At 39.8% G+C, this 14,380-nt stretch overlaps 1 protein-coding gene across 1 annotated transcript in view; it reads left to right on the forward strand.

Moving 5' to 3' along the window:
• CUBN (cubilin) overlaps positions 1 to 14,380 on the forward strand; it is a 324,233-nt gene that overhangs the window by 126,023 nt on the left and 183,830 nt on the right. Inside the window, exon 29 of the mRNA XM_066279340.1 lies at positions 7,875 to 8,056. Coding sequence (XP_066135437.1) covers positions 7,875 to 8,056 — 182 coding nt within the window. The remainder of the gene's footprint in view (positions 1 to 7,874; positions 8,057 to 14,380) is intronic.

Below are 14,380 nucleotides of genomic sequence, written 5' to 3' on the forward strand. Positions count from 1 at the left end.
TTGCCTAATACCAAGTACACATTTGTCAAAGTATTCCAAAACCTAGGAAAAAGTGATGATACCCAAGAGAATGGTCATCACTGGCTGCATGCTGATCAGTCTCTCATCTGTGCACTGGAAATTATTATCAAAGGAGAATCATGTTAACTTTGCACTACTGAAACTAACAAATTGAAAAATACCTTTTAGCACCTCAAAACAATTTATTTATTCTTATTTTTAGCTTATTGCCAAATAACATGTGAAGAATAAAATATAATTCACGGTTTTTTAAAATCAAAACTTATTGCAATTAGTACTCTGAAAACAAAAAGTAAGCAAAAAAGAGTTTAACAATTTATAGAAAGGCATGTGGTAATAGAAGTTTTATGTCTATAACTAGATTTTTTAAAAATAGACATTAACTACACCTGGCTTCTACAGCATAACTTGCACTATGGCATATATTTAATAAATATTTATTGAATAAATTGAGAATTGGAAATTTATTTTTACCTCCTCCAAGATTTAACTAATCAAAGAGAATTTCTACCGTAATTATCAGAATAAACTATTTTCCAGTACTTTATAGTTTTTACCATATAATATCACTAAATTAATTTATACTCTTTTGCACTCAATGTGAACTTTTAAACTGAAGTTGCTACCTTCTGATATGCTAAACCTCAGAGGTAGTGACAGCATGAAGGAGAAATGGAAAGCTTCAGAGAGTTCTCAGCTCCAACCACCAAAGTTTTTCTCTTCTCACAACCACACAATATTTTTCACCAATTAGGTATCATTTTTTTTTTTTTTTTTGCATTTTTCTGAAGCTGGAAACAGGGAGAGACAGTCAGACAGACTCCCGCATGTGCCCGACCGGGATCCACCCGGCACGCCCATCATGGGAGCTACCCTCTGCCCACCAGGGGGCGATGCTCTGCCCAACCTGGGCATCGCCATGTTGCGACCAGAGCCACTCTAGCGCCTGAGGCAGAGGCCACAGAGCCATCCCTAGCGCCCGGGCCATCTTTGCTCCAATGGAGCCTTGGCTGTGAGAGGGGAAGAGAGAGACAGAGAGGAAGGCGCGGCGGAGGGGTGGAGAAGCAAATGGGCGCTTCTCCTGTGTGCCCTGGCCGGGAATCGAACCCGGGTCCTCCGCATGCTAGGCCGACGCTCTACTGCTGAGCCAACCAGCCAGGTCAGGTATCATTTTTAATAGTATTGCAATTTCTCTTTAAAAGACATGCACATAAGCACCATTGATGAGAAGAGAACATGACAAGCCTAAAAGTAAATTTTTGTTATGTTTTTATAAGCCTTATTTATGTTTGTTTAAAATCTTAGGCAAAGTACACCGTGAGTCTTAAGAGCTGTAAGTGGGTAAATAAAATAAGTACTGTAATTTTTCAAAGCATTACTGAATGCCAAGAATCTGATACTATCGTCCCAGTTTACAGTGACTAGTTCAAAGGTATTGGCATCCTGTTAGTTGCAAAGGAATTTACAAGGAAGCCTGAAACAATTGAAAAAGGCAATGGAAAAATGTTGTACAGATTTTTAGATGAATCAACTATGATTTAAAACACTTGTCTGGTGAACTGAAGCTAAGTATGAATGCTGAGGTGAGATACCCTAGCTTCCATTTCCTTCTTTTTCTTTATATTATTTGGCCACAGAGTTATTTTTCTCCAAAGATTTTTCCACTGAATTAATTAACTTGATACAACTAATTTGAAGAACTATAGGAGCTGAAATGTATGTTAAAAAATATTGGAATAACAGATTGGCTTTGCTTACCTATAATGTATTTTAGTAAAAGGTATTACATGTTAAGATGATTTATATGGGCCACTGCATTGGACAACCTTAGAGTGTATCATCTGGTGAAATATTCTGTAACTGGTATCCTCTAGGATTGTGCAGTGGTAATGAGGATATATACAATCTGCTGATTTTGCCTTCAGAGATTCTTCCCATATGTTGTTGTAGCAGGAAAACTATTTCCTAATCTTTCATAACATTTCTGGGGTTTTTTTTGTTGTTTGTTTGTTTTTTAACGTTCACCACAGTCTATAAACAATGTCAGCAGGTCTAATTCTAAACAGCTATTTCTTGCAGGACTTTAAGCAGAAATCAAAGTAGGAACTATATAGGCCATAGAAAAGATACTGCTCTGTGCAACAAATTTAAAGTCTGAAAACAGAGAGGTTTTCAAATGGAAACAGAAAAGGAGCAACTCACAAAGATGATAACATCTTGAGCTGGAGTCAGATTTCTTTACTGTATTAAGGTTTTTCTTAGAATTCCTCTCAGTTCTTTTCGGTTAAGTGGAGATTCTGTATAGAGAACATATTTTTTGAATTCTATAAAAACTTTTTTCTAACTTACTATATAGAATGAATTTGCATAGGATGGATAGTAGACACGACTTCAGCTTTAGTGTGTTATATTTTTTGTCATGATAACTTTATTTCATTCATATGAGAATACATGTACATTCATAATGGAATGAGGAGGCACCACTATATATTTTTTGTTTTGTATTTTTCAGAAGTGAGAAGCGGGGAGGCAGAGAGACAGACTCCCACATGTGCCTGATCAGGATCCAGCATGCCCACTAGGGAGCGATGCTCTGCCCATCTGGGCCATTGCTCTGTTGCAACTGGAACTATTCTAGTGCCTGAGGTGGAGACCATGGAACCAACCTCAGCGCCTGAGCCAACTTTGCTCCAATGGAGCCTTGGCTGCAGGAGAGGAAGGGAGAGACAGAGAGGAAAGAGAGGGGGAAGGGTGGGGGAACAGATGGGCGCCTCTCCTGTGTGTTCCTGGCAGGGAATTTAACCCAGGACACCCACACACCAGGCCAATGCTCTACCACTGAGCCAACCGGCTAGGGTATGAGGCACTATTTTTTTAAACATGAAAAAGTCTTGATGAAGAATAAGCAAAGATACTTGGAAGAACTCACCAACCAATAAAGAATAATCTGAAAAATAGAAAAGGAGGCCCAAATATGTTAACAGAGCAAACAATGTTTTTTTAACCACCAAAACTTCTATTAGAAAATAATATAATCTCTCTTATTTCCAATTTTATCTTTAATTATTTTCTAATATTGTCCCTAAAATTTGAGCCTTCCTCAAATTTTATTTCTTTGATAAAGTTTTCTCTTCCTCTTCATTTTGAAATCTCTGTCTGAATTCCTACAAACTATGTGAGTCTATAGAATGTAGGACTGAAGTACTCTGGCATGACCAAATTGCCTGCATCTGTGTCCTGGCTCCACCACTTACAAGCCAGATGACCCTGGGCAAGCCACTTGACCTCTGTGTGCATTGTTTCGCTCATTTGAGAAGTGCAGAAACTATTTGTATTTGCTTTATGCGGTCATTATGAGAATTAAAATAGGAAGTACTTGTAAAATGCATCTGAACACTCAGTAAGTGGTGAGAATTGTTTTTACTGTGTACCACATTGTAGCATTTGATTATTTGTTGTAATGTCTTGCCTTCATCACTTTCTATAGTATGACCTATAAACATTCATAAAACATATGCTGCCATCTTTTTTCATGCCTGTGTTTTTTGTATCGGTTTTTGTTTATTCCTTTGGTTTTTAGATATAAGTTGCCTGGGTCAGGATCTATGCCATTTGTTTTTAATAAAATTAAGTTTTTAGAAGAGTTTTAGGTTCATTGCAAAATTGAGTGCGAGGTAAGATTCCCAGATCTGCCTGTCTGCACACACGCACCCTTCCCCTTGTCAGTGTTCCCCACCAGGCTGGGACATTTGTTACACTTGATGAACCTACATTGACACATCCTCGTCTCCCAGAGTCCATAGGGTTAAATCCATAGGGTTCACTTTCAGTGTTGTACATTCTATAGGGTTTGTCACATATTTATAAACATAACTTGTTAGACTGGTTTCTTCTTATTATTAATATACACCTACAATTGTAAAGCTTAGGTCTGAAAAGAACTTGGAAATAATGTAGTAAATACAAGGAAACCGAAGGCTGGGACACATGGTGTTCACTGTTGCATTGCACATGTAGTTCATTGTATTTCTTTCTTTCTTTTTCTCTTTTAATTTTTATTGATTTTAACTCATTGTGTTAGCACAAATTTAAGTGTCTTACTGAATATAATTCTTTCACTCCTGACACTCGTGTCCCCAATTATACTCCCTAACTCCCTCCCCCCTTCCTTCTGGTATTTGCTGTCATGTTATATCTGTGTTATGTATATATAATTTCACTAATCCCTTCACCTTCTCCGATTCCATCCCCTCATCGCCCTTCCCTCTGACTACTGTCCCTCTGCTCCCTGTGACCCCACCTCTGCCTCAATTCCATTCCTCAGTTCACTTTGTTCATTAGATTCCACATATAAGTGAGGTCATATGATATTTGTCTTTCTCTCCCTGGCTTATTTCACTTAGCATAATAATCTCCAGGTCCATCCATGCTATCACAAAAGGTAACATTTTCTTCTTTTTCACAGCTGCATAGTATTCCATTGTGTATATATAATGTACCACTACTTTTTAATCCACTTATCCACTGACAGACACTTGAGCTGTTTCCAGATCTTGGCTATTGTAAACAATGCTGCAATAAACATGGGGGTACATTTCTTCTTTTGAATCAGTGAATTGGTATTCTTAGAATATATTCCTAAAAGTAGGATAGCTGGGTCAAAAGGCAGTTCCATTTTTAATTTTTTGAGGAAACACCATACTGTTTTCCACAGTGGTTGCACAAGTCTGCATTCCCACCAGCAGTGTAGGAGGGTTCTCTTTTTTCTACACTCTCACCAGCACTTACTGTGTATTGATTTGTTAATGAGCACCATTCTGACAGGTGTGAGGTAATATCTCACTGTGGTTTTAATTTGCATTTCTCTGATGATTAATGATGTTGAACATTTTTTCATATGCCTATTGGCCATCTATCTGTATGTCCTCTTTGGTGAAGTATCTATTCAATTATTTTGCCCATTTTTAAAATGGATTGTTTACCTTCCAGATGTTGAGTTTTAGAAGTTCTTTATAAATTTGGGTTATTAACCCCTTATCAGACATATTGTCGAATATGTTCTCCCATTGCGTGAGTTGTCTTTTTATTTTGTTAATGGTGTCTTTTGCTGTGAAAAAGCTTTTTAGTTTGACATAGTCCCATTTGTTTAACTTTTCCTTTATTTCACTTGCCCATGAAGACAAATCGGCAAAAATATTGCTGTGAGAGATATCAGAGAATTTACTGCCTATGTTTTTTTTCCAAAACGTTTATGGTTTTGCCACTTACATTTAAGTCTTTTATCCATTTTGAGTTTCTTTTTGTGAATGGTGTAAGTTGGTGGTCTAGTTTCATTTTTTTGCATGTACCGGTTCAATTTTCCCAACATTGTTTATTTTTTTATTTATGGCAGAGACAGCGAGAGAGAAAGAGAGAGGGACAGATAGAGACAGACAGACAGGAAGGGAGAGAGATGAGAAACATTAATTCTTTGTTGCGGCTCCTTAGTCTCCTTGGTTGTTCATTGATTACTTTCTCATATGTGCCTTAACTGTGGGGCTACAGCAGAGTGAGTGACCCCTTGCTCAAGCTAGCAAACTTGGGCTTCAAGCCAGCAACCTTAGGGCTCAAGCCAGCAACCATGCACTCAAGCTGGTGAGCCTACACTCAAGACAGGTGAGCCCGCACTCAAGGTGGTGACCTCAGGGTTTCCAACCTGGGTCCTCAGCATCCCAATCTGATGCTCTATCCACTATGCCACCACTTTGTCAGGCCCCAACACCATTTACAGTGTGTCTGTAAAGTTATGGTGCACTTTTGACCCATCACAGGAAAGCAACAAAAGATGATAGAAATGTGAAATCTACACCAAATAAAAGGAAAACCCTCCCAGTTTCTGCAGGATGATGTGGCAGCATGTGCGCATGCACAGATGATGACGTTACACTGTGTATACAGCGGAGCAGCCCACAGCCATGCCAGTCGAGATATGGACGGTACAGAGGAAAGTTCAGTGTGTTCCATGGCTCGCTAAATTCTAATCTGTGACCAAAGTGCAACATGAATATCGGCATGTTTATAATGAAGTGCCACCACATAGGAATAACATTACTCGGTGGGATAAGCAGTTGAAGGAAACCGGCAGTTTGGTGGAGAAACCCCGTTCTGGTAGGCCATCAGTCAGTGAAGAGTCTGTAGAGGTCTTGAGACCACATCAAACTGCACTGAATAGGTATGAAACCGGGAGAGTTTTCCTTTTATTTGGTGCAGATATCACATTTCTATCATCTTTTGTTGCTTTCCTGTGACCGATCAAAAGTGAACCATTACTTTATGAACACACAATGTATTAAAGAGACTGTTTTTATTCAATTGTATGCTCTTACCTCCTTTGTCAAATATCAATTGACTATAAAGGTGTGGGTTTATTTCTGGGTTCTCTGTTCTGTTCCATTGATCTGTATGCCCATTCTTATGCCAGTAACAAGTTATATTGATTACAATGGCCTTATGGTATAACCTGATATCAGGAAGTGTGATACTTCCCACTTTATTCTTCATTTTCAAGATTGCTGAGACTATTCGTGTTCTTTTTTGGTTTCATATAAATTTTTGGAATATTTGTTCTATATCTTTGAAGTATACCATTGGTATTTTAATAGGAACTGCATTGCATCTATAGATTGCTTTGGGTAATATAGACATTTTAATGATGTGTATTCTTCCTATTCATGAACACAGTATATGCTTCCACCTGTTCATATCTTCCTTGATTTCTATTTTCAATGTCTTATAATTTTTATAGTACAAGTCTTACTTTCTTGGTTAAGTTTACTCCTAGGTACTTTACATTTTTGTTGCAATAGTGGAGGAATTATTTCCTTAATTTCTTTCTCAGACAGTTTATTGTTGGTGTATAAAAATGCCAATGATTTCTGAATATTTATTTTATACCTTGCTGAATTCATTTATCAGGTCCAGTAGTTTTTTGACTGAGACTTTAGGTTTTCTATGTTCTGTATCATGTCATCAGCAAATAATGATAGTTTTACTTCTTCTTTTCTAATTTGGATGCCTTCTATTTCTTCTTCTTGTCTGATTGCTGTGGCTAGGATTTATTTCCTAAACTATCTTGAATAAGAGTGGTGAAAAGGAGCACCCCTGCCTTGTTCTGATCTTAAGGGGATTGCTCTTAATTTTTGCCCATTGAGCATGATGTTGGCTGTCAGTTTGTCATAGATGATCTATGATTTTTAAAAGCGTTGCTGGATTCAGTTTGCTAATATTTTGTTGAGAATTTTAGCATCTATGTTTATCAAGGATATTGGCCTATAATTTTCTTTCTTTGTAGTGTCCTTACCTGGTTTTGGAATGAGGACAATGCTTGCCTCATAAAAGGAGTTTGGAAGTCTTCCCTCCTCTAGAATTTTTTGCAATAGCTTGAGAAGGATAGGAGTTAGTTCTTCTTTGAATGTTTGTTAGAATTTGCCTGTGAAGCCATCTGGTCCAGGACTTTTGTTTGCTGGGAGGTTTTTGATAACTGTTTCAATATCATTTGTTATAATTATCATATTTCTTACTGTGAAATTCTTACCTGAAATAATGGGAAAATGTAAAAATTAGAATGACATTTTGAAAATATTGCCAAAGGTTTGATTTGGTGTGAATAAGGACTGAAAATGATTGCCCAAGTCATAAAATCAATGTTCTCTAAAAAGAATAAATTTAATGAATTGTAGCCATGATTTTCTCCTCATTGTTTTATAACTGATTAATTATAACTTTATGGTTTTCTCCTAAATTATGTGCATTTCTAATTATCTTTTGGTTACTGGTGCTCACTTTCAACTGACTGAACCTTGCTGTTTTAACAGGTTGTGGTGCAGAGTTGTCAGGGGCTGCAGGATCCTTCAGCAGCCCGGGGTATCCTAACACGTATCCCCCCAACAAGGAGTGTATATGGTACATTCACAGCGCCCCTGGGAGTAGCATTCAGCTCACCATCCATGACTTTGATGTGGAGTATCATGAAAGCTGCAAGTTTGACACCCTGGAGGTAGGAATTTTAGATTGCTTTTCAGCACATTCCAAAGTTTGGTGTAGAACTGGAAGTCACTACAAAAATTTCTTTTCCTTTTTTTTTTAAGTTAGAGTAGGGGAGATAAAGAAGCAGACTCCTGCATGTGCCCCAAATGGGATCCACCTGGCAACCCCTGTCTGAGGCCGATGCTTTGTCCATCTGGGGCTGCTGGCAACGAAGCTATTTCTTGCACCTGAGGCAAAGGCTCCTCAGAGCCGTCCTCAGCACCTGGGGCTGACATGCTTGAATTAATCTAGCTGTGGAAGAGGGAGAGGAAGAGGGAGAAGGGGGAGGAGATAAGGGGAGAAGCAGATAGTCACCTCTTCTGTGTGCCCTGACTGGGAATTGAACCTGGGACTTCCATATGCTAGTTGATGCTTTACTGCTGAGCCAACTGGCCAGGGCCTGCAAAATTTTCTAAATTTTTTCCAGATCCTGCAAAAATTTCTAATTTTTTTCCAGAGTTCAGAGCAGTGTTCTGTTCTTTGAAATTTTGAAAGAGTATCAGCCCTTTGTGAATGACATCTTCAGACAAGTGGGACTAACATTTCAGTTTAGGACTTGGTAGCCTGCGGCTTAGTGATGCCAAGGAAGCAGGAGTGAAGGGGGCAGCCTGAGGGAGGGTGCAGGAGAGAGAGCCGATGAAGGTGCCCCCTGTAGGCAAGTCGGGCTCAATCCTGCTGGGACCCTCTGAGCCCCTATGAAGACTGCTCTTCAGTATCATCGCTTTAAGGACACCAGGCTGAAGCATTGGTCCCTGAATGCCCGTCCCAATGCTGGAGGAATGCACTGGACATTGTTAAGGCCCCACACTTCCAATCTGAAGAAACTCCCTAGGGAAAGTGGGCAGCAGAGTGCAGAGAAGAGGCAGCAGGCGGGCACTGGGGGTGGGAGGCATGGCAGCTGCAGGTGCAGCCCGAGGGGAGTCTGCATGGGGCAGGGGGCACAACGCGTGGGCAGGGGGCTTTTAGCAAGATGGTCACCTAGATGGTTTGAGGCATTTGAAGTTAAGAACTTTTCCAACACCACTGCAAAGGGTTTATCTCAGATAATTATGATGGCCTTTGAGAATCTACTGTAATCGGCTTCTTATTGCAGGGATCTAGTCATCAGAAGATTATACATATAGTATATATCTTGGACTGTAACCTATCTGCAACATTTAAAGCTTCGAAGCACACACAAAACTCCTATCTCAATAAGCAAAGGGACTGCTATAGCACATCAGGGCTGGAGGGGTTTCTTTTGTTTGTTTGTTTTTATTTTTGTTTTTACTTTTGTTTTGTTTCACCACTTACCCCTCGGGCCACAAAGTACTAGGCAAATAGTAAACACTATATGTATTTGTCCAATGAATGAAAACATCCAAATGTTTCTATGACTGACACACCAGAATAACACACATTTATGGTGATATACAGAAGGATTTTGACATCCATTTTTCTTTTTGAATGTTCAGTTATCCTGTGAAGTAAGGGGGAAATTTTGTCCCCATTTTACCATTGTCAGAAGAGAGACTCAAAAAGATTGATGGGTTTTTTTCATGACCACAAGGATGATGAGTGGAAGAGCTATGAACTGAATTCATCTACCACTCAACTCCCCACGTAAACTGGTATAAGATGATACAGATGGGCAGTGCCTGAGATATTGAAACGAGTGGCATGTACTTTATGGAAACTTTAACACTTAAAAACTTTATTTGATTGCAAAACAAATTCTTTCCTTGAAAAACAAGAGGTTCTCAAATCATGCCGTCACTGAGTGGTTGCAATCACTAAGAACTGCATTTAGCAGCTCCAGTGTCTCTAGTGGAGGATAATGCTGCATACGGGAATCAGAGATAGAGCCAGTACGTCCTTGGCTTAACGCACATACCCACATCTTCACGGAAGCACTGTTGCCAAGTCATGACTCCATCTCAGAGGAGGAACTGTTTTATAAGAGGAGAGAACAAGATGGCAACTGAAGTTCACACTCACAGTGTGAAGTAGGACTAACACTCAAATGTGGAATCTTCAAATGGTCTCTCCTGCTAGGAAGGATATTTCTCAGTTGCATAAAACCCCCTGACACTTAAAAGGCTGGCAGCAGACTTCTCTGCAGCAATGTGAAATGTTCCTAACTCTTCATTTTCATGTTCCAAAGCATGAGATTGTTGCCCACTTGGCAAATGTAAATGGTTCATTGTGCTTTGGGTTTTGTCACACCCATTATGTGAGAAAGTGAAGGGTTGTTCCCTGCACGCAGCTTGGGGACAGAATGACGGAGCAGGGTCCCAGGCAGCCCCGCTCGGGCAGGGTACTGAGCCTGCACAGAACGGGCTGTGCGAAGAGGCTCCTGTCTGCTCAGGGCTTATCTTTATTAGGACAAGGAAGTCTAGTGTTCCATCAAAATCAGGGTTTGGAGGAATATTCTGAGGCCCTTAAATATTTGGGCAGTTTTTTTCTTAAGGCTGAAATGAGTAACTTCTTTATTTTTTTTTATTCAAAAACCTTGTTTAACCTCTTTGCAAAGGTTCCAGTCAGGTGGAAAATGCTGTAATATATTTGCGCTAATAATGACTGTTGATGTAAGAAATGTTCAAACCTGTAGAGAATTTTGATGAGTTTATTGGAGCCAAAATGATGACGATTGCTGGTAAGCAAAATCTCAACAAATGCGCTGGAGAACGGCAGTTTGGCAGCTTATTTTGTACCTTAGAATCAAAGGAGGAGAATGAGGAGGGTTACATGAAATTTATTGGTGTAGGAGGAGGGGGCAGGAGAAAGCAAGGTGGGGAATCTCTGGGACTGGATAAAGAGTAAAGCAAGAGAGAGGCATACTTCTTTTACATTGGTGGACACGGGATAGTCAATAATTAACATTTACAGCACATAGAGATGGCATTTGGTGAACAAGAAAACAAGGGGTTCTTTGGTCTCCCTCTCTGGAGTGGTGGGTTGCCCTGAGGGGGTTGAAAAGGGGATTACTCTGATTTCATAGGTATGTTATTTTAGAAACAAAAAGATGATAAATATGCTCAGTTAAGGTCAAGATTGACCCGAGTCAGGACTAGGATGTGACTAGTCACTATGACCCGCTCTTAGGCAGGAAGTTTTGTATGGTTACCATCCATCTCTGAGTTTGTAAGGCTGCCATGCAGACCTCCCCTGAGCTTATCAGGTTTTGTGGCCCCTTCTTTGTCTACACAATAGAATAATTTTTATGTCCCTCATATGATAGATGCTGATAACATGTTAGCAAGAGATTTCAAAAGTTGTTACCCTTGGTGGGCACATGCTTAAAAACAGTGCTTTCTTCACCTGTCTGTTCTTAACCTGCACATATCCTTTTCCGTTCTGCTGAGCAGAACTAAGTAGGACCTCACTGTCCCAGCTGTTGGGCTTACTTGGGTTTCACCAAATGTAAGCAGGAGTCAATATTTTTCTCCCTCACAAATCCGTGTCCAGAAAGTGACCAATTGCATTAATCAACAGCCGTTTGGTTACTCATAACCCTGGAACGCTGATTTGATTTTAACAATAAATGGAGCAAACAGAGCAGAAGAAATGTTCAAAACAGATTAAAACCATAGGCTTTGAAATGTTCTATATTCTAAGAATTTGCCAAAAACACATTTCTAAATCTCTAATCATCAGACCAATTCTCTTTCTCCTAAAGTTTAGTCAGATGCTGTAGCTGAATGAACCACGCCTTGAAATTCTTTCCAATTTTTTTTCCTTTTTTGAAGAGTCATATGCTCTCGGTTTTATTTGTAGAAGCCCAAATTGCCTTTCTATTGTTTGGATCATGGAAATAACTCTGGCTGATTTCTCTTTGGTCTCTGAGAAAGGAGCCTGAGCCGGCACAAAGCAGAAAAGGAAGTCCACTCCCAGGTTATTGGTGCAATAAACCTGGACAATTGCTTGGTGTGGCAGTTAGGTCCCTCTGGTCTCTCTGTGGTGGTCTTGTGAGCCCAGCCTTGTAAGAAGGGAAGCAGAAGTGGTAGTGTTTATTCTTCAGGAGACTTCTAGGCCTGGCCAACACATACCCGTTATGTTTGTGTTCTCAAGGGAACCCATGAACAGGAAAAACAAAGAATATTTTGCCGACGTGCAAGTTCTCTTTGTTAGCAATAAACCCTTGTGCCCCATGTGCTTTCCAAATCTGTGCTGCTTATTGGGCTTGGATGATTAGGAGCACATGCTGTCAGCTTCAGGCTCTGAGGACTGCGCCCCAGGCGAGGGCAGAGGGAAATCTTCAAAATGGGAAAGGACACTCTAAACAAGAAGCACTCTTGTTTCTTGCATTTGCATATGTGTACGTGTAAAGGACCACATAGGGCTCTTCCTGAAATCCTGCTCTGGATGGGAATGAGGGGGTCACACAAACATAGCTCCTTTAATGAAAACAATCATGAAGCAGGCAGCCTGCTTCATTCCTTTGCAATTACAGTCCTTGTACTCAGCCCTCTATGGAACAGCAGCTTCATTCATTTTGGCCTTTCCCGCATGGCTAGGGGAATTAATCAGACAAAGAAATCATTATATATTCAAATCACACACTCCCCCAAAGGAGGCTTGTTGATCTCAATCTCCCCAGAAAACACTTAAGTGTTTCCCTATCAGTGAACAGCTTCGCTGAGGGTGGGCAAGGGCTGGGAGCCTGAGGAGTGGGGAGAAGACCTGGAGGTGGGAGATAGCACAGATGACAGGGCAGGCGCTGCACACAGACCTCACTGAGAGCAGCTTTGCTGAGGGTGGGCAAGGGCTGGGAGCCTGAGGAGTGGGGGAGAAGACCTGGAGGTGGGAGACAGCACAGATGACAGGGCAGGCGCTGCACACAGACCTCACTGAGAGCAGCTTTCCTGGTCCCCATCCTGAGTATAGAATTATGAGCATACAGGTGAGGCAGAGGGAAGGACCCAGCTCCCAATATGCCTGAAAACTGTCACCCAAAATGATCCTTCTTCCACAGATTTAAGTTTGGCAAGAGCTGAAGGTAGGGGGTCAATATCTTCTCTCTCTCTTTTTGAATTTAATTAATTTATTTTTTTAAGTTGAAAATGCTACCATTTATTTCATTAGGAAAACATATTAATGCAAAAATATGATAAATATAAAAAATAAAATCATATGATAAGCTCAGAAATAGTCTCTGATTCTGAACCTGTCAGTTTTCTTACAAGATGTTTTACCTGTCCCTCTGAAAGTAAGGGAGATTGCCTTATTTTCTTTTTTGTTGTTCAAAATCCAGAGCATTCTGTTCAGTGATGTTTTACATACATATTTGTCAATTTTTTATTTTCAGCAATTATTTCTTTATAGATATGTACTTATTGCCATTTTAATATTCATATTACTGATCCTTTTTTTCTCCTTCTTCTTCTTAAAAAAGACTCTTTAATATTTTATGTAATAGTGGTTTGATGGTGATAAACTCCTTTAGCTTTTTTTTTTTTGGTCTGGGAATCTCTTTATCTGTCCTTTGATTCTAAATAATAACTTTGCTGCGTTTGGTAATCTTGGTCGTAGGTCTTTGCTTTTCATCATTTTGAATATTTTCTGCCAATTCCTTCTGGCCTAAAAAGTTTCTGTGGAGAAATCAGCTGACAGTTTTATGGGTGTTCTCTTGTAGGTACTAACTGCTTTTCTCCTGCTGCTTTAAGATTCTCTCTTAGTCTTTAACCTTTTGCATTTTAATTATGATGTATCTTGGTGTGGGCCTCTTTGGGTTCATCTTGTTTGGGACTCTATATACTTCCTGTTCTTGTATGTCTATTTCCTTAACCAGGCTAAGGAAGTTTTCTGTCATTATTTTTTCAAAATAGGTTTTAATTTCTTACTTTCTCTCTTCTCCTTCCAGCACCCCCATGATGCAAATGTTGGTACACTTGAAGTTGTCCCAGGTGCTCCTGATATTATCCTCACCTTTTTGGATATTTTTTCTTTTTGCTGTTCTGATTGGGTGTTTTTTGCTTCCTTATCTTCTAAATTGCTGATTTGATTCTTGGCTTCATCTACTCTACTGTTGATTCCCTACAAATTATTTTTTATTTTAGTCAGTGTATCCTTAGTTTTTTTTTTTTTACAGAGACAGAGAGAGTCAGAGAGAAGGATAGACAGGGACAGACAGACAGGAATGGAGAGAGATGAGAAGCATCAATCATTAGTTTTTCGTTGTGCATTGCAACACCTTAGTTATTCATTGATTGCTTTCTCATATGTGCCTTGACCGCGGGCCTTCAGCAGACCGAGTAACCCCTTGCTCAAGCCAGTGACCTTGGGTCCAAGCTGGTGATCCTTGCTCAAACCAGAT

Source organism: Saccopteryx bilineata, chromosome 5, assembly GCF_036850765.1.
Source record: "Saccopteryx bilineata isolate mSacBil1 chromosome 5, mSacBil1_pri_phased_curated, whole genome shotgun sequence".
Classification (NCBI taxonomy): domain Eukaryota; kingdom Metazoa; phylum Chordata; class Mammalia; order Chiroptera; family Emballonuridae; genus Saccopteryx; species Saccopteryx bilineata.